The 21214-nt window shown below is 47.7% G+C and overlaps 10 protein-coding genes across 10 annotated transcripts; 5 read left to right on the top strand and 5 right to left on the bottom strand.

The window, feature by feature from the left end:
- Positions 1-82: 82 nt before the first annotated feature.
- Positions 83-2005, top strand: BRETT_003496 (uncharacterized protein; the record flags this gene model as incomplete). Its single annotated transcript, XM_041282003.1, has 1 exon — positions 83-2005. One exon carries the CDS (start codon positions 83-85, stop codon positions 2003-2005), a length of 1923 nt encoding a protein of 640 aa, XP_041135842.1.
- Positions 2006-2333: 328 nt separating this feature from the next.
- BRETT_003497 (uncharacterized protein) lies at positions 2334-2861 on the bottom strand (the record flags this gene model as incomplete). The annotated part of the gene is made up of 2 exons (XM_041282004.1): positions 2334-2768; positions 2859-2861. The coding sequence occupies 2 exons, from the start codon at positions 2859-2861 to the stop codon at positions 2334-2336; spliced, it is 438 nt and encodes a 145-aa protein (XP_041135843.1).
- A 444-nt stretch (positions 2862-3305) lies between these two features.
- BRETT_003498 (uncharacterized protein) lies at positions 3306-4346 on the top strand (the record flags this gene model as incomplete). The annotated part of the gene is made up of 1 exon (XM_041282005.1): positions 3306-4346. The coding sequence occupies one exon, from the start codon at positions 3306-3308 to the stop codon at positions 4344-4346; it is 1041 nt and encodes a 346-aa protein (XP_041135844.1).
- Positions 4347-4353: 7 nt separating this feature from the next.
- Positions 4354-4905, bottom strand: BRETT_003499 (uncharacterized protein; the record flags this gene model as incomplete). The annotated part of the gene is made up of 1 exon (XM_041282006.1): positions 4354-4905. The coding sequence occupies one exon, from the start codon at positions 4903-4905 to the stop codon at positions 4354-4356; it is 552 nt and encodes a 183-aa protein (XP_041135845.1).
- A 1144-nt stretch (positions 4906-6049) lies between these two features.
- RIB1 (GTP cyclohydrolase II) lies at positions 6050-7150 on the top strand (the record flags this gene model as incomplete). Its single annotated transcript, XM_041282007.1, has 1 exon — positions 6050-7150. The coding sequence occupies one exon, from the start codon at positions 6050-6052 to the stop codon at positions 7148-7150; it is 1101 nt and encodes a 366-aa protein (XP_041135846.1).
- A 239-nt stretch (positions 7151-7389) lies between these two features.
- Positions 7390-7875, bottom strand: HYR1 (peroxiredoxin hyr1; the record flags this gene model as incomplete). The annotated part of the gene is made up of 1 exon (XM_041282008.1): positions 7390-7875. One exon carries the CDS (start codon positions 7873-7875, stop codon positions 7390-7392), a length of 486 nt encoding a protein of 161 aa, XP_041135847.1.
- Positions 7876-8576: 701 nt separating this feature from the next.
- On the bottom strand, positions 8577-11786 carry BRETT_003502 (uncharacterized protein; the record flags this gene model as incomplete). The annotated part of the gene is made up of 1 exon (XM_041282009.1): positions 8577-11786. The coding sequence occupies one exon, from the start codon at positions 11784-11786 to the stop codon at positions 8577-8579; it is 3210 nt and encodes a 1069-aa protein (XP_041135848.1).
- A 615-nt stretch (positions 11787-12401) lies between these two features.
- On the top strand, positions 12402-13394 carry NBP35 (cytosolic Fe-S cluster assembly factor nbp35; the record flags this gene model as incomplete). Its single annotated transcript, XM_041282010.1, has 1 exon — positions 12402-13394. The coding sequence occupies one exon, from the start codon at positions 12402-12404 to the stop codon at positions 13392-13394; it is 993 nt and encodes a 330-aa protein (XP_041135849.1).
- Positions 13395-14061: 667 nt separating this feature from the next.
- On the top strand, positions 14062-15270 carry BRETT_003504 (uncharacterized protein; the record flags this gene model as incomplete). Its single annotated transcript, XM_041282011.1, has 1 exon — positions 14062-15270. The coding sequence occupies one exon, from the start codon at positions 14062-14064 to the stop codon at positions 15268-15270; it is 1209 nt and encodes a 402-aa protein (XP_041135850.1).
- Positions 15271-16203: 933 nt separating this feature from the next.
- On the bottom strand, positions 16204-19938 carry BRETT_003505 (uncharacterized protein; the record flags this gene model as incomplete). The annotated part of the gene is made up of 1 exon (XM_041282012.1): positions 16204-19938. The coding sequence occupies one exon, from the start codon at positions 19936-19938 to the stop codon at positions 16204-16206; it is 3735 nt and encodes a 1244-aa protein (XP_041135851.1).
- Between the last annotated feature and the right edge of the window lie 1276 nt (positions 19939-21214).

Raw genomic sequence — 21214 nt, forward strand, 5'->3', positions numbered from 1 at the left:
TATTGCCAAATTCACAAGCATATACACATAGACCGACACGTTGGCTGGAATAGAGGCAGACGGGCCCCCGGTGACGGGGCAGATGGCACTGGCGGGTGGTGAGCATCACGGCGGAGTTGATGGGGCTGTCCTGGTGCAGTATGGTGGAAAAGCAGGAGGCACGAGTGATAAAGTGAGCAAAAAGCGAGGGAGGCAGAGTATTGCAGAGACTGGCACGGAAAGTGTGACGGGACAGGAGCAGCCGAAAAAAAAAGCACACAGGCGCCGGCGAATGAACAGAAAGAAGGTTTCCAGGGCGTGCAACCACTGCCAGAAGGCACATGTGACGTGTAATGAGTCGCGGCCCTGCAAGAGGTGTGTAGCCCGGAATCTGGCCGACACCTGTCGGGACGCGCCCCGTAAGGCCAAGAAATACCTTCTGGAGGATCTGCAGGAAGCCCCCGGTGTGCCGCGGCGGGCCTCCTTCCCGGTGGGTGCCCCGTCCCGGCCACTTTTACCGCCGGGTGGAAATTTCGACACCCCGGACCAATACCGGGACCCCCGCACGATGGACACGGGAAACGGCATCACCACCAGCCGCAGCCAGTCGGGAAACTTCCTCTCGTCCGCGGCAGATCTGGAATACTCCGTTTTAGGCAGCATTGTGAGCCGTGATGGCAGAAGAGACAGCGATAGCTCGCACAGCCACAGCGGCACCGCCACACCCACCCAACGGTTTTCCAGCCCGGATGACTTTGGCTATCTCAACTACCAGCCGCTCATGCAGCTGGGTGAGAATTTGAGTCAGAATGAAGGACAAAATCAAAATGAGGGACAAAATCAAAATCAAAACCAAAACCAAGGTCAAGGACAAATTCAAAATCAAGGCCAATCATTCCAACAACTGCATCCTCATCTCCAATCATCCTTCAGCCGGCAGTACGGAGAGCTACTTCACACAGATGAGCCCAAGTGTGATCCTTCCACAAACCAGTACTTCATAGGCACGATCTCTACGATGGATGGTGTACGGACGTACTCCTTTCCGGATGTAGTCAAGGGCATCGCGAGGTTCAAGTCACGCAGTCCGGCCGAGTTCCGCCGCAGGAATCGCCGTTCGGCCATATCTTTCGCGGTTAGCGTGCTGGAGCAGCTGCCTGGTGATGCTTTTGGAAGTACCGGGTCGCAGGGGAACTCGTACCGGGCTCTGGCCGATTTCCGATACTCTGACAGGCTTTCTGGCCGGGGGAGGCCCGGTGAACGCGTGGGGGAGGATAAAGCAAATAGTATTAACACTTCTGCAAATGGGATTAATACTTCTACAAATATCACTAACCCTTCTGCAAATAGCCCATCTCCAAATAGCACTAAAAATGTCTCTACCACAATCTCCTCCTTGCACCCCCGACAGGTCTCATCTCCCTCATCGGGAAACTGCGGCTTGCTCTTCAAAGAGCCCTCCGAAATCTACTCACACATCAAAACTCCGTTCCCGTACGTCAGACCATACCATGACTTGAACTTGTATCTCCGGCGGCGTTTCGACAGGCAGCATCTCATGTCTATGTCGATGTCGATTGCCGAATACAGGCCCTCGTTCATCGCCGGTATGATCCACCTCAAGGAGGACGACTTGATCTTTGCCGAGCAGTGCTTCCAAAGAACTTTGCTCGAGTACGATAACTACGTCTCCATCTCCGGCACGCCGACCTTGGTCTGGCGCCGGACTTCACAGATTGCCTATGTTGGTGATGAGTTCTGCATTCTCACTGGCTGGACCAAGCAAGAGCTACTGGGAAAATCGACTTTTGCGGTCGAAATTATGGACGATAAGTCCTGTGTGGAGTATTTCCGGCTGTTTTCCAAGATCTCCTTCGGCGATTTCCGCGGGGCAACCATGACTGAGTGCACTTTGCTGACCCCAAAGCATGAAAGTATCCGGACCTCGTGTGTCTGGACTTTAAAACGTGATGTCTTTGGAATTCCTATGATGATTATCGCCAACTTTCTTCCCATATTGACCTGACAGTTATCTAGATCCTGCACACGTCTGTGTATTTTGTATAGAGAGAATAATATCTGACAACTGCAATAATTTATGGAGGTATCACGCATTACTTACGCTCTACAATTTCATCCTCTCTCCTACACTACCCACAACACTTTCATATTACGTAACCCTCACTTTTATTACGTAATCAGTATCACAGAATTGCCCAACACTCTATACTTCCTACTCCTCCCCCTTCTCTCTCAAGCACACGTACTATTAGCATAAATCACAGCAAAAGAAAAATGTAAAGAATGAACGAAAGCTATAAAAATAAAATTACTCGTAACATCAAGGCCGCACCTCACTGAGCAAGAATCGATTTCACAAACTCAACATAGTCAATCTTGTTATCATCCGTGATCTTGATGCCCTTTAGCAACTCATCAACTTCATCCTCCTGCAACTTTTCACCAATTGTAGTCAAAATGTACTTCAACTCACCCACACCAATATATCCGCTCAAATCCTTGTCAAAGATCTGGAATGCTTTAATATAATCCTCGGGCTGGCCTGCCTTCTTAAATCCTCCCTCTCTGTTTATAAGCTTCACGTAAGTATCGAAATCAATCTCTGATCCATCTCCTCCCACACTTGATTCGAGCTCAGATATCTCCTTTAAAGTTGGATTTTGGCCAACTGCCCTGAGCATATCCCCCAATTGTGAAATTGCAACTTTCCCGGATCCCTTCTTGTCAAAGAGCGCAAATGAATCCTTGTACTTTCTTGTATTGTCCGACTAGTAGTATGTAGTTTCGTTCGTTAGTATAAGCACTTAAGAACATTTTTTTTTTGTAAAAAAAAGCATCTTTTGACCACTTAGACTTACCATTTTTCTTTCTGTTTATGTGTCCTGCTTATAAAGGCAATATCTGTGTGATGGTTCAGGCTGTTTGTCGTGTATACTTTGTTGAAATTGGACTACGAACAAATAAAGCAAAAAAAGAATATGCTTAGTCGCACTTGTGCTTGAAACCCCCTAAAAAAAAGTGTAACAATAGTCTTCGGTAAATAGTGCAGACCCAGGCCAGATCGTCGATCTTGCCGAATAATGCTTTTTTGTTGTTGATCTGTTTACACGAAATCATTCGCTATTTTTTTTTTTTTTTTTTTTTTTTTTTTTTTTACGTCGCGAGGGTAGGGATGTTATTTCGGTGAAACTTTTTTTTTCACTGCACCAAATCTTGATTGGTTCAGTTTGATCTTCCCTGAAATTCCATGGATACCATACGTTCTTCCGAAAAGTACCCACAATATACATAACAAGGTAAGCCAGATGTCCGAAAACGTGCCGGAATTGAAACGGTTGGCAGTTTTCAAAACAAAGCTGCCGCCTTGCTGCCTAAGAATATACGAGAATGTGGTTTATATAGGAACGTACAAACTAGTAGAAGGAGATAACAGGTATGGATCAATAGAAGTGTGGAAATTCAACGAGCAACAGGACGATTTTATAAAAGTTAGAGAGTATCCGACGAAAGGCGCCATTCTCGATCTCAAGTTGGACCCATTTGAAAAAGGCATTCTGTGCAGTTGTCATTCACGTGGAAACCTCATATTTTGGAAAATAGACGCCGAGGATCCAACAATGCTTACAAAATTGCACGATCGCCAGGTGTACGACCCGAAAATCCTCATCACAGCGATCAATTACCACAAGCAGATACCACATAAGATGGTGGTAACGACAACTTCTGGTCTTTGCTCGATTTATGATGAAGAAACCGACGAATCCACGGATTTCGCAACGTCGCACGACTTGGAGTGTTGGTATGCCGATTTTTGCTCCCAGCCAGGCCTCGAGCAGCTTACCATCTCCGGCGGAGATGACGGAAAGATGATTATTCACGATATGCGAGATCCAGACTCCGTTGTGTGCTCCAACGGCACATTTCACCAGGCAGGAGTCGTTTCAGTTCTTGCATCGTCAAAAGATTGGCTTGCATCCTCACCGTACACGATATGGACCGGCTCCTATGACGACCACGTGCGGTCGATCGACCTCAGGTACATAGAGGGAGACGCCGGTTCTGTCGGTTGTGCATACCCGAAAATAAAGCAAAAACTAGATCTGCACGGTGGAGTGTGGAAGCTGATCCCAAGTCCGGCCGGAAATTCAGACAACAGAGTGCTCACGTGCTGCATGTACGACGGTGCACGGATGTTGGGCTACGACGCGGACTCCGGCGCCGGTATCACGGTCAAGAACTACTTCAAGAAAGATCACAGCTCGATTTGCTATGGAGGCGACTGGAAAAACGACCTTGTGGTCACGTGCAGCTTCTATGACAACGTTGTGCAGGCCTGGCGATCTTAGCGGGCACTCATGCCGATTTCTGCTTCGAATTTGGCCCAGTTATGTCCTCCGCATGCTCGCGAACCCAAGCCGTAAGAGTCTCCATGTCAGCATTGTATTTTTCTGGCTGCGAGATCAACTTCTTGTCGCAGTAGTAACCATTTGGAAGCTGCTTGTTTAGGCAAACGATCGAGGGGATGTCCCTCGCGCCGTATTTTATCGTGAGTGGGACATTTTCGGCATTATCGCACTCAATACTGACCATACTGACAGCTTTTGCCTCTTTTGGCATCTGCTTTTCCACAATGTTCTGCAATGCACTTGTCTGCTTGTTGGAGGCCGTCTCGCCAAGGCGGACAAAGTTCAAAAGAAGAGGAGTCTTTGTCAAAAGCAAATGGTTGAGGTCCTCGGGCTGCCTCACGATCTGGTATATCCTGTTTAGTGCCAGACCCCCGGATTTTGGCGGGTAGACGATCTTCGTTGGCTTTATAATCGGATGTTTGGACGTTTGAATGTAGAATACAACTCCGCCAACTATGACGGTTCCTGCTAGGAGCCATATCTGTTTCTTGGTGAGCATTTTTCCGCTTCTATTAGTGCTTATCTGCTGCCTATCTGCTGTCTATCTGTTTGCTATCTGTTGAATTAATTTTGAATCTCCAGGTAATAGACCGAAGGTAAATTTAATAAATTTCGCAATATCCAGCACGATCGATTCCTAGTGGTTAAATTCTGAAACGTATCACGGTATTTATTGCTTTGCTGTCTTCAATTGCTGCTCGTAGTACAATGTTAATCAAGCTCGTGCCAGGTGGCATGTACAAAATTTCGGGTCTCGGTCTACTTGCCCGCTATAATGTATTATTGCACGGATGTGCGGGGCAAGAATAAGACTTGGAGTGATCAAAAAAAAAAAAAAACTCGCTGTCATTAACTTTACATTCTGCTTACTATTTTTTTGCGTCATCTGACAAATCGGTTTATCCTTCTAATCGCCCACCTTACTGAATAGTCGCGATACCGAAAACTGAAAATCAGGGCACATTACTCCCGCCTCTTACTAATACCGAAAACCCCCTCCCCTCTATTGAGCATCCACCACCTTTTTTTTTTTTTTTTTGGAGCGCACTTTCCATTTTTCATGGGCGCTTCCCCATATCTCGTGAATAATGAAGATTTCACCAATAGTCATAACCGGTTATTATGTCAGATAATATTAATATATATAGAACAGAACCGTCATCTGCATCAAAGAATACTCTATTTTTTTGTGTCAAGTTGTTTTTTCCCCCATAGAGGATGCACCGTGTTCTATCCCAATCTTATCTGCCCACTTCAGACTGACAATTTGACAGTTGTCGTATCGCAAGTGTAGCAACATTGGCAACTGTGGTGTGCAAGTCCGGAAAGCGGAATATAATTTTCCACATTCATCTGGAAAAATTTCAGAAATAATATCAGTGGAAAAAAAAAAAAATAAAATAAAAAGAGAGAACCTGGAGCCAATCGTAAGATTAGCGAGGACTTATATTTTTGATTACTTTTTTTTATTCCGATTTCGATTTCGATTTTTTGTGAGTCTCTTTCTCATAACCACACAAATCAGAAGCACAACCCCCACAGATCGCAAGCGAATCATACATCTAATAAATAGTGGCGGAAATCCTGCTTCCAATTTTGCATCGATCAACATTTAGACCAGCGGGTTCACCCACCCACCAACTATGAGTACACTAAACACAGAGAAAAACCAAGAGATGGAGATTGATCATCCGATATCTTCTATGCCATCCACAGATGATATCTTTGAGCACATGCCAATAATTTCGCCGAAGATCACGCCAACGGAGTCGGAGGAGGAGGAAGAGCAGGATTTGTACAAAGCAGGTGCAGATGTGAGGTATCATCGGACCAAAAAGCAGATGCTTAGTCACAATGTTGAGAAGCTGATTCCAGACGTCGAAGTTGAAGCGAAAAGAAACCTTTTACCCGATATTTTACCCAGGGTTCAGTGCATAGCAAGGGCCCGGATCCCAACAACGAAGGGCCCGGAGATTTTCTTGCATTTATATGCCAACAACGTTGACAAGAAGGAGCATCTTGCGATAGTGTTCGGTGAAGATATCCGATCGAGAAGTTTATTCAGAAGAAATCCCGGAGAAACACAGGGTGACAGAATGACAAGGGGGGCGTATGTTGGCAGGCTCTATCCGGGAAGAAAGCTTGCAGACAAGGACGAGAAACTCGGGATAGAGGCGCGGTTTGACGCCAAGGGCGATATAGTACCAGATGTGGATTCGGCGTGTGCAAAAGAGCCCACTTTGGTCAGAATACATTCCGAATGTTACACGGGGGAGACCGCGTGGTCTGCCCGGTGCGATTGTGGGGAGCAATTCGACGAAGCAGGGCGGTTGATGGGGAAAAACGGGCATGGATGTATTGTGTATTTGCGGCAGGAGGGAAGAGGTATAGGGCTTGGAGAAAAGCTCAAAGCTTACAACCTACAGGACTTGGGTTCCGATACAGTCCAGGCCAATCTCTTGCTCCGGCACCCGGCGGACAAACGGAGCTACTCGATGGCCACGGCAATTTTACTGGATTTGGGTCTTACACAGATCAGATTACTCACGAACAACCCGGACAAGATTATAGCGGTCGAGGGCAAGAAGCAGCTGGTCAAAGTGGTGGAAAGAGTACCTATGATCCCTTTGGCATGGCAGAAGAAGGGCAAGGGAATCGAATCGAAGGAAATTGAGGGATATCTACGGACGAAGGTGGAGAGAATGGGTCATTTATTGAGCTGCCCGCCTGAGAAACAGATCTAGGTGGTGTCTGGTATATTTTACGTTACATAGCTTTACTTTACTTGCGCGGGATTACGTCATGTGCACACGTGTTAATAATTATGATTTAAACAGGAAATAGAAGCAGTATCGGGTAGCATTAATAAACTATCACCCATACCATTTAGGCATGCGTACATCAATGCCGTTTCAATTAATTAAATTATATTATTATATCATACTGTATACCCAAGAAATAAATAGACTCGTGAATTCCCCCATCACTGCTTCAACAACTGCTCGATATCGCCGGTGATCTTGGTTGGCGTCTTGATAGAAGAGTATCTCTGGTAAACCTTGCCACTCTTGTCGATCAAGAACTTCTCGAAGTTCCACTTGATGCCCTTGAATCCAAGTAAGCCGGGCTTCTCGTCCTTGAGCCACACGTATAGAGGATCGGCGTTAGGGCCATTGACATCGATCTTCTTCATCAATGGGAAGGTGACGCCGAAGTTAAGCTTGCAGAAAGAGGCAATCTCGGTCTCAGTGCCTGGCTCCTGGTGGCCGAACTGGTTGCAAGGGAAACCAACGATGACAAATCCTTGATCTTCGTACTTCTTGTATATTTCCTCAAGCTCGGCATACTGCTTGGTGAAGCCGCACTTTGAGGCGGTGTTGACCACGAGGACAACCTTGCCCTTGAGGTCTGCCAAAGGGAAAGGCTTTCCCTTGTTGTCAGTTGGTGTGAAGGTGTAGAACTTAGACATAGTGAATAGTGTGCTGTTATTGGTATTATAGAAGGTTGTTGGTAGTTGAGGTTGATAGAAGTCAGCTATTGATTGATGTAGCGCAGAAATTTAGATGGCAGGAGAGAAATAATGTAGGAAAATAAATTAAATCTGGGAAATCCCTCTCTCTTATATACGCCCCGGACACAAATGCGTAAGGTCGATTATGATGCAATTAATTTTAGAATTAATTCAGATACAATTATTTTAGGTCCCTGGGATTTGCACGGGTACCTGCTCATCGGCAGGTGAGGTTAAGTTGGCATGTTTTTTTTTTCCTTTTTTTTTTATTCCATTTTTTTTAGGCCTATTTGTAATCTGGATTGAGCACTCTGGGCCCTGAGTGCAGGCACAATGCTGGTTAGAGCAAGTTTCAGAGTGCCCTCGGCCGCGCATTGTGCACTTTTCTAGAAGATATTCGGGACGATACTTTGATTGGTTTTATTAAAATTACTTACAAGCGAAGTGTCGCATGTACCAGACAATAGACAGAGGAAGTGGAAGGAAGAATTTTACCATCATACTTTACTATTATCATTTCCATTCTCAATACCATTTACTATTATCATTTACTATTATCATTTCCATTTACCATTATCAATACATTCTACCAATACATCATACATTTTCTATTGACCCCAGTACGTAATATAATACATCAGGCCAGACCCATAACTAGCTCAGCGTCTGCGCCTCTTGGATCTCGGCTTCGGGTCGGGGGTAGAGCTGGAGTCCCGCTTCTTGTCGGCATACCAGGCAGGAAGTGCACTGCCGTACTCCTTCTGCAAGCTAGCAAGTAGTGTAATGCATCTCCTGTTTATCTCAGTAGTAGTCCGGCTGGTCAGGAAGTAGTCGAACTTGAAAAGAGGGTTCGCACGGATGGACTTGCGGATCTCCTCGTACAGGTCAGGCGTCGATAGACCGAGTCGGAACATCTGCACGATCAAGAAGCGGTCCTCGTCCTCGGTGAAGGTCTTCTTAGCCTTGCTGGCCTTGCTTCTGGGCGGATATTGCAACGTTAAGTCCTCGAGCGGGTACCGGTAGTGGCTGATTTTCCGCCGGAGCATCTCCTGCTGCACAACGGTCTTCCGGATGTGGTCCTCGCCTTGCTCGATGTGTGCGATCTGCCGCTCGTATCCGTCGATCTCGCGGAATCTGTCCCAGAACGCTTTCGCGTACTCCTCGACTTCCTGGCGGCTTTTCCCCTCGGCCAGTCCGTCTGCGGCGATCTTATCGATGCAGTTCCGGCCGTGCTTGGCACACGAGGCCACGAACTGGAAGAAGTCACGCCGGGACACGGTGCCGAAGCCCTGCGAAAGCAAATTCTGCTTCTGGTGCTCCTCGGCAGCAGCCAACCGCCGGGAGTGGTCGATCTCGGCCTGGTCCAACTGCTGGTCGAGCCTGCGTTCGGCAAGCGTGCTCTTGGGGCCCTTGGCGAGCTCCGGGTGCTGCTTGACCAGCTTGCGGTAGTGGCACATCTCCAAAGAGTGCAGCAGCCAGAGCTGCGTGCTGTAGAACTGATGATCGTACAAATTCAAGTGCTTGGGCTGCCGGATCGTCCTCCTCTCGTCCCAGGGCACCCCACCGGGCTGGCCCGACCTCCTGCCCGTGTTGAGAACCTCCCGGTAGTACTGGTCGACGGAGTAATTGCCCCTTTTGCGCTCCCGCCTGGCCGGACCGATCCACGGCATGCTGCCCAGCCCCAACCCGGAGCTGTCCCGGTGCACCACGGGCTGCCTCTTCTGGAATTTCTGCCCGTCCCACTCGTACACCGACCCGGAGTCCGACGTGAAGTTCTGGAGGTCGTCGAACCGCAACGCTGCGAACTTCGACTTGAGCCTCGACGTTTTCCGCTCCGACACAGCCAGGATCTCGTCGATGTCTGAGTCCGTGAGTGTCGTTTTAGCCTGTCCATCTCGTTTTTCCCCACTATTCCGCATCACCAGCTCTGCCCCGTGCTGGATCATCGTGAGAAGCTCGTCCTTCGAGTTGCCCCTCTTGCCTGCCTGTGGGGCCACCTGCCGACCCTGCTGGATCACCAACTGGTCCAACCGGAGCTTCTGTGAGGCTCTCTCCAAGATCTTCTCCTCGATGGCATTCTCTGTGACCAGCCGGAACACCTTCACCTGCTTCTTCTGGCCAATCCGGTGCGCCCGGTCCATCGCCTGCAAGTCTGCCTGCGGGTTCCAGTCCGAGTCATACAAAACAACCACATCTGCAGACGTCAAGTTGATTCCGAGCCCGCCGGCCCTCGTAGTCAAGAGAAACACGAATTTCTCCGATCCCGGTGCATTGTAGTTGTCGATCGCCTTGATCCGGTCCGCGTGCTCCGTCTGCCCGTCTATCCGGCAGTACTGCCACTGCCTCATCACCGCGTAGTCCTCCAAGATGTCCAACATCCGGCTCATCTGTGAAAAGATCAACACCCGCGACCCGGCCGCCTTCAACCGCCTCAACAGCCGGTCCAAGACCAGCATCTTGCCCGAGTTGTACACCAGATGCTCGCCGTTGGTGTACGGAGGCCCCGGCTCCGCCCCGTCGAACAAGTATGGGTGGTTGCAGCACTTGCGGAGCTGCATGGCGATGTTCAAAAGCCGTGTTTTCGACTCTTTCTTGCCGTTCGCCCCGTTGACCGCGTCGATGTCCCGCTCTAGAATCTTCCTGTACCACATCTTCTGCATGGACGACATCCCCACGTACACGTTAAGCTCTTTTTTGGGCAGGAGCGACCTCTCGACGTCCGACTTGATTCTGCGGAGAAGAAACGGTTGGAGCACTTTGTGCAACTGGTGCACCACCAAATCCTGGCTGGAGTTGTTTTTGTCATTCCCATCTTCCTCCCTTTCACCCTCCTTCTCCCCTCCAGAAAACCACTCGTCAAAAGTCTCCGAGTCCGAGAAAATGTCCGGAAGCAAGAAGTTGAGCAATGCCCAGAGCTCGTGCAAGTTGTTCTGGAGCGGCGTGCCCGTAAGAAGAAGCCTGTTTTTCGAGTGGAACATCCGGATGATCTGCGAAAGCAACGAGTTCTCGTTCTTCAACCGGTGTGCCTCATCCACCACTATGTACTGCCAGGCTATTTTCCGCAATGCGGCCTTCTCCCGGATCACAATCTCGTACGACGATATCACAACATCGAAGTCGCACGCCATTATTCGCTCGCTGATGATCTGGGACCTCTGCTCCTGGTCTCCGGTGAGAACAACCGTGTTTACCTCCGGGGTCCAGTGCGAAAACTCTCGTTTCCAGTTCACCAAAGTCGACTTCGGCACAATGACCAAATGCGGACCCGGCACATTCCTGATGTACCGGAGATACCCCAAGAAGGAAATCGTCTGCAACGTCTTGCCCAAGCCCATCTCGTCTGCCAAGATGCCCGACAAGTGGTTTGCATCCAAGCTGATCATCCAGTTTAAGCCCTGGATCTGGTACGGCCGCAATTTCCCGTTGATGTATGCCGGATTCTCGAGAAACTCAAACGTTTTCGTCGACTCCTCCTCCCCGGACTCCTCCTCCTGCTTTAGCAACTCCTCATCCTCCTCCTTTTCTGTTCTTCTCTGCCTTTTATTCGCTTCCTTTCTCTGCTCCACAGCTTTTTCCCGCTGGAGGATTTCCTCCACTTCCGCAAACCGCGGATCCTTCTCCGATTTCGACCTGAGGAACTTGCTGAAGATGTCCGTGATATCAAGAAGATACTTGTACCTCTGTGCAGTTTCCTGCGCGTCGAATCGGTTTTTTCCTGCATTGGCAAAATAAAACTGCTTCTTCTGCTTCTTCGTGAACTCGGTGTGCAATTTTGCGTACATCCCGGGATTGTACGTTGGACCCGAAGGCAGGACCTCTGTCGGCGACTCCTGGCGGTCATTCTGGCTCTCCGCACTCAACTCTGGCATCTTGTTGCTATTTGTGTGTGGGTTGTGGTTTTTCGTTGATCTGGTTTCGATACTAAAAGTTTCGTGGCTAAACCTGTTTGTTTTCTTCTTCTCCACGTGTTTTGCCCTGTACCCTTGACCCCTGTGAGACTGAACTTTCCGGAATATGGCCTGTCTATAAACAGAATGTTGATGTGGGGGGGAGAAAAATACTAACGTCCTCCAGACATGAAAATGTTGCTGGGTTGAAAAATAAATGCTACTCCCTACGGATACGTTAAATTTATTTATTCTCTTTTTTTGTGTGTGTTTTCTCTTGCGCGTATCATATCTCCCGCTCGCATCAACCGGCAAGATATGCAGAGATGCAATTGGCTTGCCAGATCCAGCAGGGATCGATGATCGCGTTAATTTTTTTTTTTTTTTTTTTTTTTTTTTGACATCCTTGAACTGATAAATCATGAAAAGCGGCGAATAAAAGGCGCCTTCCAAGAGGAATGAAGTGCATTCATTATACAGGGAGTATTTTATATTTTTCAGTCAATTTTCAACTTGCTCAAGGCACCAGGCACACATACTACAGCACAAATACCACATTCAGAACTCTTAGCAACAACGAAAAACAAAAATCAAGCAATGTCTGCAACCATAGCTGTGACAAACGGCAAATTGTTAGAGCCACAACCTGAGAGCTGTCCAGGCCCAGAAAGCGAAAATGCGGGTACCGCAAGTGCATGCCAGACATGTGCAAATAAGGACATCTGTGCGTCATTGCCGCACGGCCCGGATCCGGACATTCCAGTGATCAACAAACGCCTTGAAAATATCCAGCATAAGATATTGGTGCTTTCCGGAAAAGGAGGGGTCGGAAAATCCACATTTACATCAATGTTGGCGTGGGCTTTGGCGGCGGACGAGGATATGGAGATCGGAGCGATGGATTTGGACATATGCGGCCCATCCTTACCCCGGATGATGGGTTGTGAGAAGGAAAGTGTGCATGAGTCGAATTCGGGATGGTCTCCAGTCTATGCAGCAGACAACTTGGGCATGATGTCGATCCAGTTTATGCTCCCGGAGGAGAATGCGGCAGTCATATGGAGGGGCCAGAAGAAGAACAGTCTCATAAAGCAGTTTTTAAAGGATGTGGACTGGGGTGATTTGGATTATCTAGTGGTTGATACGCCTCCAGGCACCACAGACGAGCATCTATCGATAGCCAAGTATCTGGAGGGCACAGGAATAGACGGGGCGTTGGTTGTTACGACACCGCAGGAGGTTGCACTTCTAGATGTGCGAAAAGAGGTGGATTTTTGCCGTAAGGCGAACATTAAGGTGCTTGGCATAGTGGAGAACATGTCTGGGTTTGTGTGTCCGAACTGTGGGGGTAAGTCGAGAATTTTCAAGCCCACTACAGGCGGTGGGAAGCAGCTTGCCAAGGATCTAGGCGTTAAATTCCTTGGATCTGTGCCATTAGACCCCAGAATAGGTCGAAGTTGTGACTCTGGAGAGTGCTTCTTGGACATTTACCCTGATTCGCCAGCTTCTGAGGCCATTATGGATGTGGTTGATGAACTAAGGGATGCTATTGAGGGTGATAGTACGAGTAGCGCCGATAAAAGTGACTAGAGTGGATAGATATGGATAGATAGATGTTCATATAGCACTTCCACACATACTAATTTCTTCTTTTTACCGTTTTCGTTTCATGTTTATAGCGTTGTCTTACTTTTCTAAATTTCTTACTCTCGGCTGGCTTTAGGGATTTGAGCCAGCTTTAAACGGCAATACTTTATAGCTGCGTGTTTTTTGGCGCCTGGTGTGGAATAAAATCAAGCGGAGGGGAAAATATTTTGTTGTTTCTCGTTTGTTTTTCCTTTTTCTTTCCATCCACATAGAACATCTTGGAAGCAGGTGCACTCACAAACAACTCAAACACATTTACACACAATGCATGTCATCTGTCTTGTTACCAAAAAAAAAAAAAAAATAGCTATGTAAAAAAATTTAACAAGCAGTGTCCGCACTATGATATTATGCGTAAGGCAAAATTGTGAAGGACGGAATATCATGCAAACACAATAAAACGGTTTCGCGAAACACAATAAAGATTGTAGGTGTCGAATTGTGCCGATGATCTGATTCCCTCGGCAGTACAGCATTAGTAAGCAACCCAAGTACATAAATAGGGCTGTCTGCACAATTGTTGAGAGTTGCATTTACGGTAAGGGACACACCCTCTGGTTTAGAATATATAGCACATATTCAAGCACGCACAATTAAAAAAAAAAGCAAAATGCCTCACGCATTAGCAGACACGAATTTATTCAAACCAATCAAAGTTGGAACAGTGACTTTGAAGAACAGATTGGCGTACGCACCAACTACAAGAAACAGAAATACTACAGAATGGGTCCCTACGGATTCCATGAGGGAGTATTATGCAGAAAGAGCGGAGAATAACGGAGGGTTGTTGATTGCAGAGGCCACATCACCATCTCCAGATTTCGGCTATTACGCAAACACTCCCATGATCGACACTCCACGGCAAGTTGCGGCCTGGAAGAAGATTGTGGATGAAGTTCACAGCAAGGGCTCATACATGTCGCTTCAATTGTGGCACTTGGGCCGTGCTGCCAACCCTAAACTCTTGAAAGATCATGAAATTGATTATGTTGGACCTTCTCCAATATACATAGATGACACATATGAAAAGGGAGCTGAGGCAGCCGGCAACCCGCTCAGAGCCATGACCGTTGACGAGATCCACGCAGCAGTGAAATCGTGGGCAAAAGCCGCCAAGAAGGCCGTCGACGAGGCGGGCTTTGACTTTGTGGAAATTCACGCTGCACATATGTACTTGTTGGATCAGTTCATCCAGGCAGTGTCGAACCACCGGACCGACGAGTATGGTGGAAGCATCGAGAACCGGTCGCGGTTTGCTCTCGAGGTCGTCGACGCGATGATTGACGCAGTTGGTGCCGAGCATGTGGCCATTCGGCTTTCTCCGTACGTTCAATTCCAAGGTGGTGAAGGTATCAATGCTAAGATGAACCCGATCGTCACGTGGGGATACATTCTCAGTGAGTTGGAGAGGAGGGCCCAAGAGGGAAACAGGATTGGGTATGTTTCGTTTATCGAGCCGAGATTCAAGACTTTTGATGGGAAGCCAAACCCATCCGATATTGGCATCCAGTGGGCTACCGATATCTGGAAGGGGGTGTTTGTGATTACGGGAGCCTTGCTTCACGACCCAGATTACACACGGGTGCGGCAGCTTGTGAATGCCAACGATAGAACCATCATCGGATCCAGTAGATACTACACTTCCAATCCAGATCTTGCCAACCGTCTTAAAAACGGCTATCCGCTCACCCATTACAACCGGGCAACCTTCTACAACAACATGTCCAACTACGGCTACATCACCTGGGGCAAGTATGGCGAGGAGAACCTAACTGAGGACAGCGATGTTGCCAAGAGGGTTCCAAAGGCCTTGGCATGAATGGAGATAAGGATGTATAGGAATGGCATATAAGAATAACTATAAGAATAACTGTAATAGCTGTAATAACTATAACTCTAATAACTATAACTCTAATAACTATAACTCTAATAACTATAACTCTAATAACTACAACTCTAATAAATGACCTTATGTTCAGTTGTTGAAAATTTCCAAGACATGCTGTACCTCATAATTGTTTCAAAGAAGTATTTGAAGTATAGACGAGACAGCTGAGACTTTTTGACTAATCCTTCATTCATAATTTGTTTCTCACATTCGCATAATTTTGTGTGAAGAGTCTTGGATTTTGAAATCTCTGCATACCTAGTGGATGTGACAAAAAGCGAACAGTTTGGATTAACAATGGTGTTGTTTCATCCCGGTGCCGATTGAGTTATCACTATTAACTATAACTGTAATAACGGTAACTGCAATAAGTATAACTGCAATAAGTATAACTGTAATAACTATAACTGTAATAACTATAACTGTAATAACTATATCTGTAATAACTATAATAACTGTAATATCCCCTGCAATAACACCTACACCTACAATAAGCCTATTTCTGATGGAGCAAGTGATGCCGATTAAAGTTTCCTATTTAGCAGTTGTTACAAATGTTAGATAGGAATTATTTAGCTGGGATACTTGCCACTACAAAACTGTCAGCATGTGAAGCAAAGAGGAATGAGATAATGCCCACCTCTAGTTGCTGAAGTAACTGCTATTCGTTCATACTGATTAAAGTGGAAAATACAAAGATCAGCAATGCCCTCATGGTTATTAGAGCTATTCTATTACACAAATATAACACCCCGTTTATAGAGTTGCACCGAGAATGTGAAGCACTCTCTCAATGAACCCTCTCAAAGCACCCTCTCAGCAAGTTCTCAGCACCCTCTCAGCAAGTTCTCAGCAAGCTCTATCCTACATCAAGAGCTTTGGCCCACCCTCCTTTGAAAGCTTGTTCTTCAAGTAGTTAGTTTCACTAGGCGGAAGTTCTAGAGCCAGCAGCTGCGAATTAGCCACATCTATGTGGAACTTGAACGCAGTGCCGATGAGCCGCTTGTACATCAACGTTTTGGCCACTTTGACGCTGAAGTTCAATTCTTTCAAGAGCGAGAGCTCGTTCAGCAGCCTGGGCACCAGCTGGCTGATTCCATGCACATTTCCAGCACCAGAGTACTTGCCCAGTGTGCAGTAATCGCTGTAGATGGCCCCTCCTGTGCTCCAGCCCGGAACAGAGGCAAAGTGCCCCAGAAGTTGCTGCAACCGGTCAAGATACGACTCCTGAATGATGTACTGGGGAGCCACGTGCTGGATTGCCAGGCTGTGGGCTTCTTCTAGCGAGTGGGCGGCGATTAGGGCCCTGGTTGCAGACTCGAACTCGCTCTTTGCGGAAAATCGGGTGGCCCGGGCCCTGTTCAAGAGGTCGCGAGAGAGGTGAAGCGAGCGGTTCAACCTATCCAAGGTGGCCGCATCGTTGAGGAAGCCCATGCGGTCTATGTGGGCATCGATGATGGCAGTGATCTCATCAGTGCAGTCTTTCTCGAGTGAGAGATGCTCGCAGACGAAGATGGCATCCTCGTACATTGCATTTTCCACAAGCTTGTGTGCAAACTGCCTGCATATCTCGTCGGCAGAGCGGACATCCAAGCTGAGGAACACGTTCAACTTCTTCACGAGTGCAAACTGCGTCTGAAGATCGAACTTGCAAAGGGTCTGTGCAGGCTCCATGAACATCTTCACCAGCCGGTAGTACGTGATGGTGCTCTGAGGCCCGTCAACCGGCGCCAGGTCGTGAGTTTCGAGGTAGCCGACGAAGTCCCGAATCACATCGCTCAAGGGCAGATTGGTGTCTCCGTACTGGAGGAGAAGCAGGAGTACCACAGGCCACGAGAGACCCAATAGGTGATCAATGTACGAGTCCGACAACACCATGCCGGCCAGTAGTTTGTACATCTTGACCACTGGTGCAGGGATGAGCTGCAAGGAACCCGATTTCGACCAGTCATCGAGCTGGTCCCTGGCCAAATTCTTCACTGTTTGGTCGTTCGAGTCCATCATGCTGATCAGCACCGCCAGATCCGGATTTCCGCCCCGGATTGCCGCCTGCACCGCCTCGCCCACCTTTCCCAGGCACGTGAGATAGAACACGGTGTCGAGTTTGTCTGAAGTGGTGGCCATCTTGTGCTCAAGTCCCGGGGTGCACAAATCGGCAAGCCAGCGGCACAACAGCTCGCGGCGCTTCAACTCCTCGAGTCTCGGCCGAAGCAAGGGCTGTGTTTGGCACAGCCGGGCATCCGGATCGGGCAAGTGCGAGAAACAGTACTCGTTGTCGAACAAAATCGCAAGCAAATGCCACCCTTCGTACTGCGAGCACTGCCCAAACGCGTCCAAGGCTGTGCGCAATGATGGTGTCGTGTCGAAACCAACGAGTGGCACCTGCCCATCCGGCCTGGCCTGGAACGTGTTTTGTGCTTTTTCGAGCTTTAGGAATTTTGCGAATGCCGGGGCCTGGGCGAATGCCGGTTTGTGCACCGGCTTGTTGTTGCTGAGGCAGCTTTTTGGTTTGTCGTTGTCGAAAAGAACGCGGTTCACGTTTGTTTTGTCGAGCTGCATGCCGTCGGCATCCTCCAGATTATCGTTAAACACCGAGTGGAAGCCGGAAGCCAGCCGGATCTGGTCGTCCCACGTTCCGGCAACGGCATACTGCGGTGCCGAGCTGATCGCCAGCATCTCCTTGTTGTTGATTTCCGGCTCGTATGCCTTGGTGTCGATCACCGACCCGAAATCGTCCTCCGACGATCCGGGATCGCTCAAACTGTGTGCATCGAAGAAGTGGTCGTTGGAGATGATACTTGATGGGGCAAAGGTGTTGTCTTCTTTATCTTTATCTTTATTTTCTTCTTTCTTCTCTTCTTCCCTCTCCCACATCTCTTCCTCTACCCCCTGAACTTTCTCCAGAGCCCTCCTCTGCCTCTCTTCGGCCTCCCCCTGCAGCACTCTCTCGCGCTGCTGCTGCCGCTGGAACCTCTGGACATCCGCCGGCTCATCCTCCTGCTCGTCCACCATCCCCCAGATGCTAAAGTGCTCCACATTGAACGTAAATGTGCCCGTCAACGCATCATAGTTCACGAACTCCATTCCACAGTAACTCCTCAACAGCTCAATGTGCTTCGGGAGCCCCGGGTAGTCCGGATCCGTGATCTGCTTCTTGGTTTTCGCATCCTTCGGATAGCATCCACTGATTGAAACCGTTGCCGGCACATTCAACCCGTTTCCGGGCTCCGGCTTCTCCTCGTCCGTCTTGTACACGCAAATGAGCTTGTTCTTGAACACGATCGCATCACCAAGCAACTCGTTCCACCTGCCTTCGAACTCTGTGAGGTCCACTGGTGATCTAAACATCATCTGGCCGCTTCCTTTTCTCCCCACACTAAAATCTTTCACGCTTGCCAACTGCGACACGTTCATCTTTGCCAACTCGTTGAGAGACGGCGTACACCAGTACCCGGTTGGAGGCTTGAGCTTGGATGGTTGCTTATTCTGTTTTCCATCTGTTTTAAGTTTTTCTTTCATTTCATGTCTTCCATCTATTCCATTTCCATCTATTTCACGTTTTTCCTCCTTTCCATGTTTTCCATCCACTTCATCCTCCCTCACCACGATCGTCGGCACAAACTCGAAATTATCCGACTCATCTTTGCCGCCAACTCTCGCCTTCTTGCTGGGAGGCCTAAAATCAACAGCTCGAGCACCTGAGCCCGTACTCACGCTCATGCTCTTGAGTATCACCTTGTTCGGGTCGATCCGGCTGTAGTCCTTGTACGCATCTCTTGCATGCGTGATCACTAAGCGGCGGTATTCGGACCGCTGCACGGAGATGTGGTGTAAGGATGCGTACTTTTCCATGCCGCCCTCTGCCTGCCTCTGGTTGTTTTGTGTGCCATTTTCCCGCGGGAAAGCAGCGTGGACCGGTGACGAGAAGAGGCCGCTCACGTTTTCCACGGCATCCCTTGCGAAGGAGTGCCCAATCCGGCCCAGAGACGGAATAGATGCATCTCTGACGTAATCGGCGTTCTCCGGCCCCGAAACCACCGAGGACGACCTTTTCCTCTTGCCCGACGACGGCCCTCCCAAGGTGGATGGTGCCTGCGTAAGTGCCTTTGGCATATCTGTCATTTTTGACGCCATTGAGCTGAGATCTGCCGTGTACGGACTACTTGTAGAATTTGTGCTTGCAGGGTTGTTGTTGGTGCCATTTGCTGATCCAAAGTGGAATCCCGACCCAGCCAAGCCGTTTCCGAGTGCGTTGGCCGTCGTCTGGCCCGTTGTTGCGGAGTTTCCGAAGATGCTTGGCTTGGAGTTGTTGAACAATGCATTTCCTGCTGTGGAGGAGCCCAAGCCACTGCCTAGGGCAGGTTTTGCGCCGTTGCCAAGTGATGAACCGTTGCCAAGAGACATGCTGTTGCTATTTCCAGATGAAATGCCGCTGGTGCTTTTTCCAAATGAAAAGCCGTTGTTTGTGCTGCCGTTGTTGTTGTTGTTGTTAGTGTTTCCAAACGAAAAGCCGTTGTTGGAATTACTGCCGTTTCCAAATGAAAACCCGCTCCCGTTCCCTGAGCTAGAACCGGTTTGCTGGGATTTGGAAGAGAACATGTTGGCGATGGATGTTGAAAAGGTTGTGCTGTGGAGGAAGAGGTGGACGAAATGGAAGAAAAAAAATAAAATGTGATGAAAATAAAATTGTTCAGAGGGTCGCGAAGGTGAGAAATTATGATTTAGTAAATTCTACAGATCTACAAGTATTTCGGGAGCATGCAGAAGAAGCCATATAACTGGGGCATATGAACTTGTGGCTTCAGAAATACTTCATACAGAACTTGTGGTTAACTAAAAGCTACGGCAGCTATTCAAATCCACTGAAAATTCAGTGATCTATGGCATGTCAGTAGCTATTAATAGCTAGATTTTAGCCACTTACAGAATGTCAGCAATCAATCATAGTCACTTTTCATATAGTCACAACCTATTGAGCACAGAATGATTCACTGCTAAAAAGCCCTTTCAGGCCACAGAAAGATCTCCAGCTGGTTTCGGCAAACTCATAGCCAGACTGCTATTCAAAGCTCACTGAAACTACCTGAAGAAATGTGGGAGCTGCTTAAATTTCACAGAACAACTAATCGAAATTGCAGAAAGGGCAACCATATCAAAAGCATGCAGGGACACTACAATGTGCTAACTACTTTGACTTAATAGCTGGGTCAACATTAATACGTAATGGCAGAATTGTAGCAATAGGTAGTATCTATTAATTAGGGCACACGCTACTTGGGGAAATACTAACATGCACAAGAATGAGGAAGCGGATAATTGAGAATAATATTTTCTAACTAAGTTGTTTAGATTACATAGATCAGTAGCAATGTACAAAGTAAGTCCTCAGAAGTAGTTCAGCAACAGGAACACCACACTAGGGGACGTGAGTAAGTTCAGGTACAGTGATGTTGGAAATTCTATCAAGGTAGAACATTTAGTAAGCAGCAATTACACTACTTCTGGAGTAAGCTATAAGTAACTAAGTAATCCATGAGCAACTAAGTAATCCATGAGCAACTAAATAATCCATGGGTAAGTTAAGTAAGGAATGAGTAATAATTATTCCTACTACATGATTATCGATATTAAAGTTACTAGTTTTAAAGTAAAGTGATCTGAGAACTTATGAGTACTTAATTACTCCTACTACATGTTTAACAAATTCAACAATATTAAAGTTACTAGTTATGTAAGTAACTTATAATCCATGAGTAAGTTAAATAGGCCATGAGTAATACAGTACCAACTCATAATCCATGAGTAATACACTAACATTACTCCTACAATGTAGTTCAAATTCAATCAATAATATTAAACTACTAGTTCTAATACC

The sequence above is a fragment of the Brettanomyces bruxellensis genome, chromosome 6, assembly GCF_011074885.1.
Source record: "Brettanomyces bruxellensis chromosome 6, complete sequence".
In the NCBI taxonomy this organism is placed as follows: domain Eukaryota; kingdom Fungi; phylum Ascomycota; class Pichiomycetes; order Pichiales; family Pichiaceae; genus Brettanomyces; species Brettanomyces bruxellensis.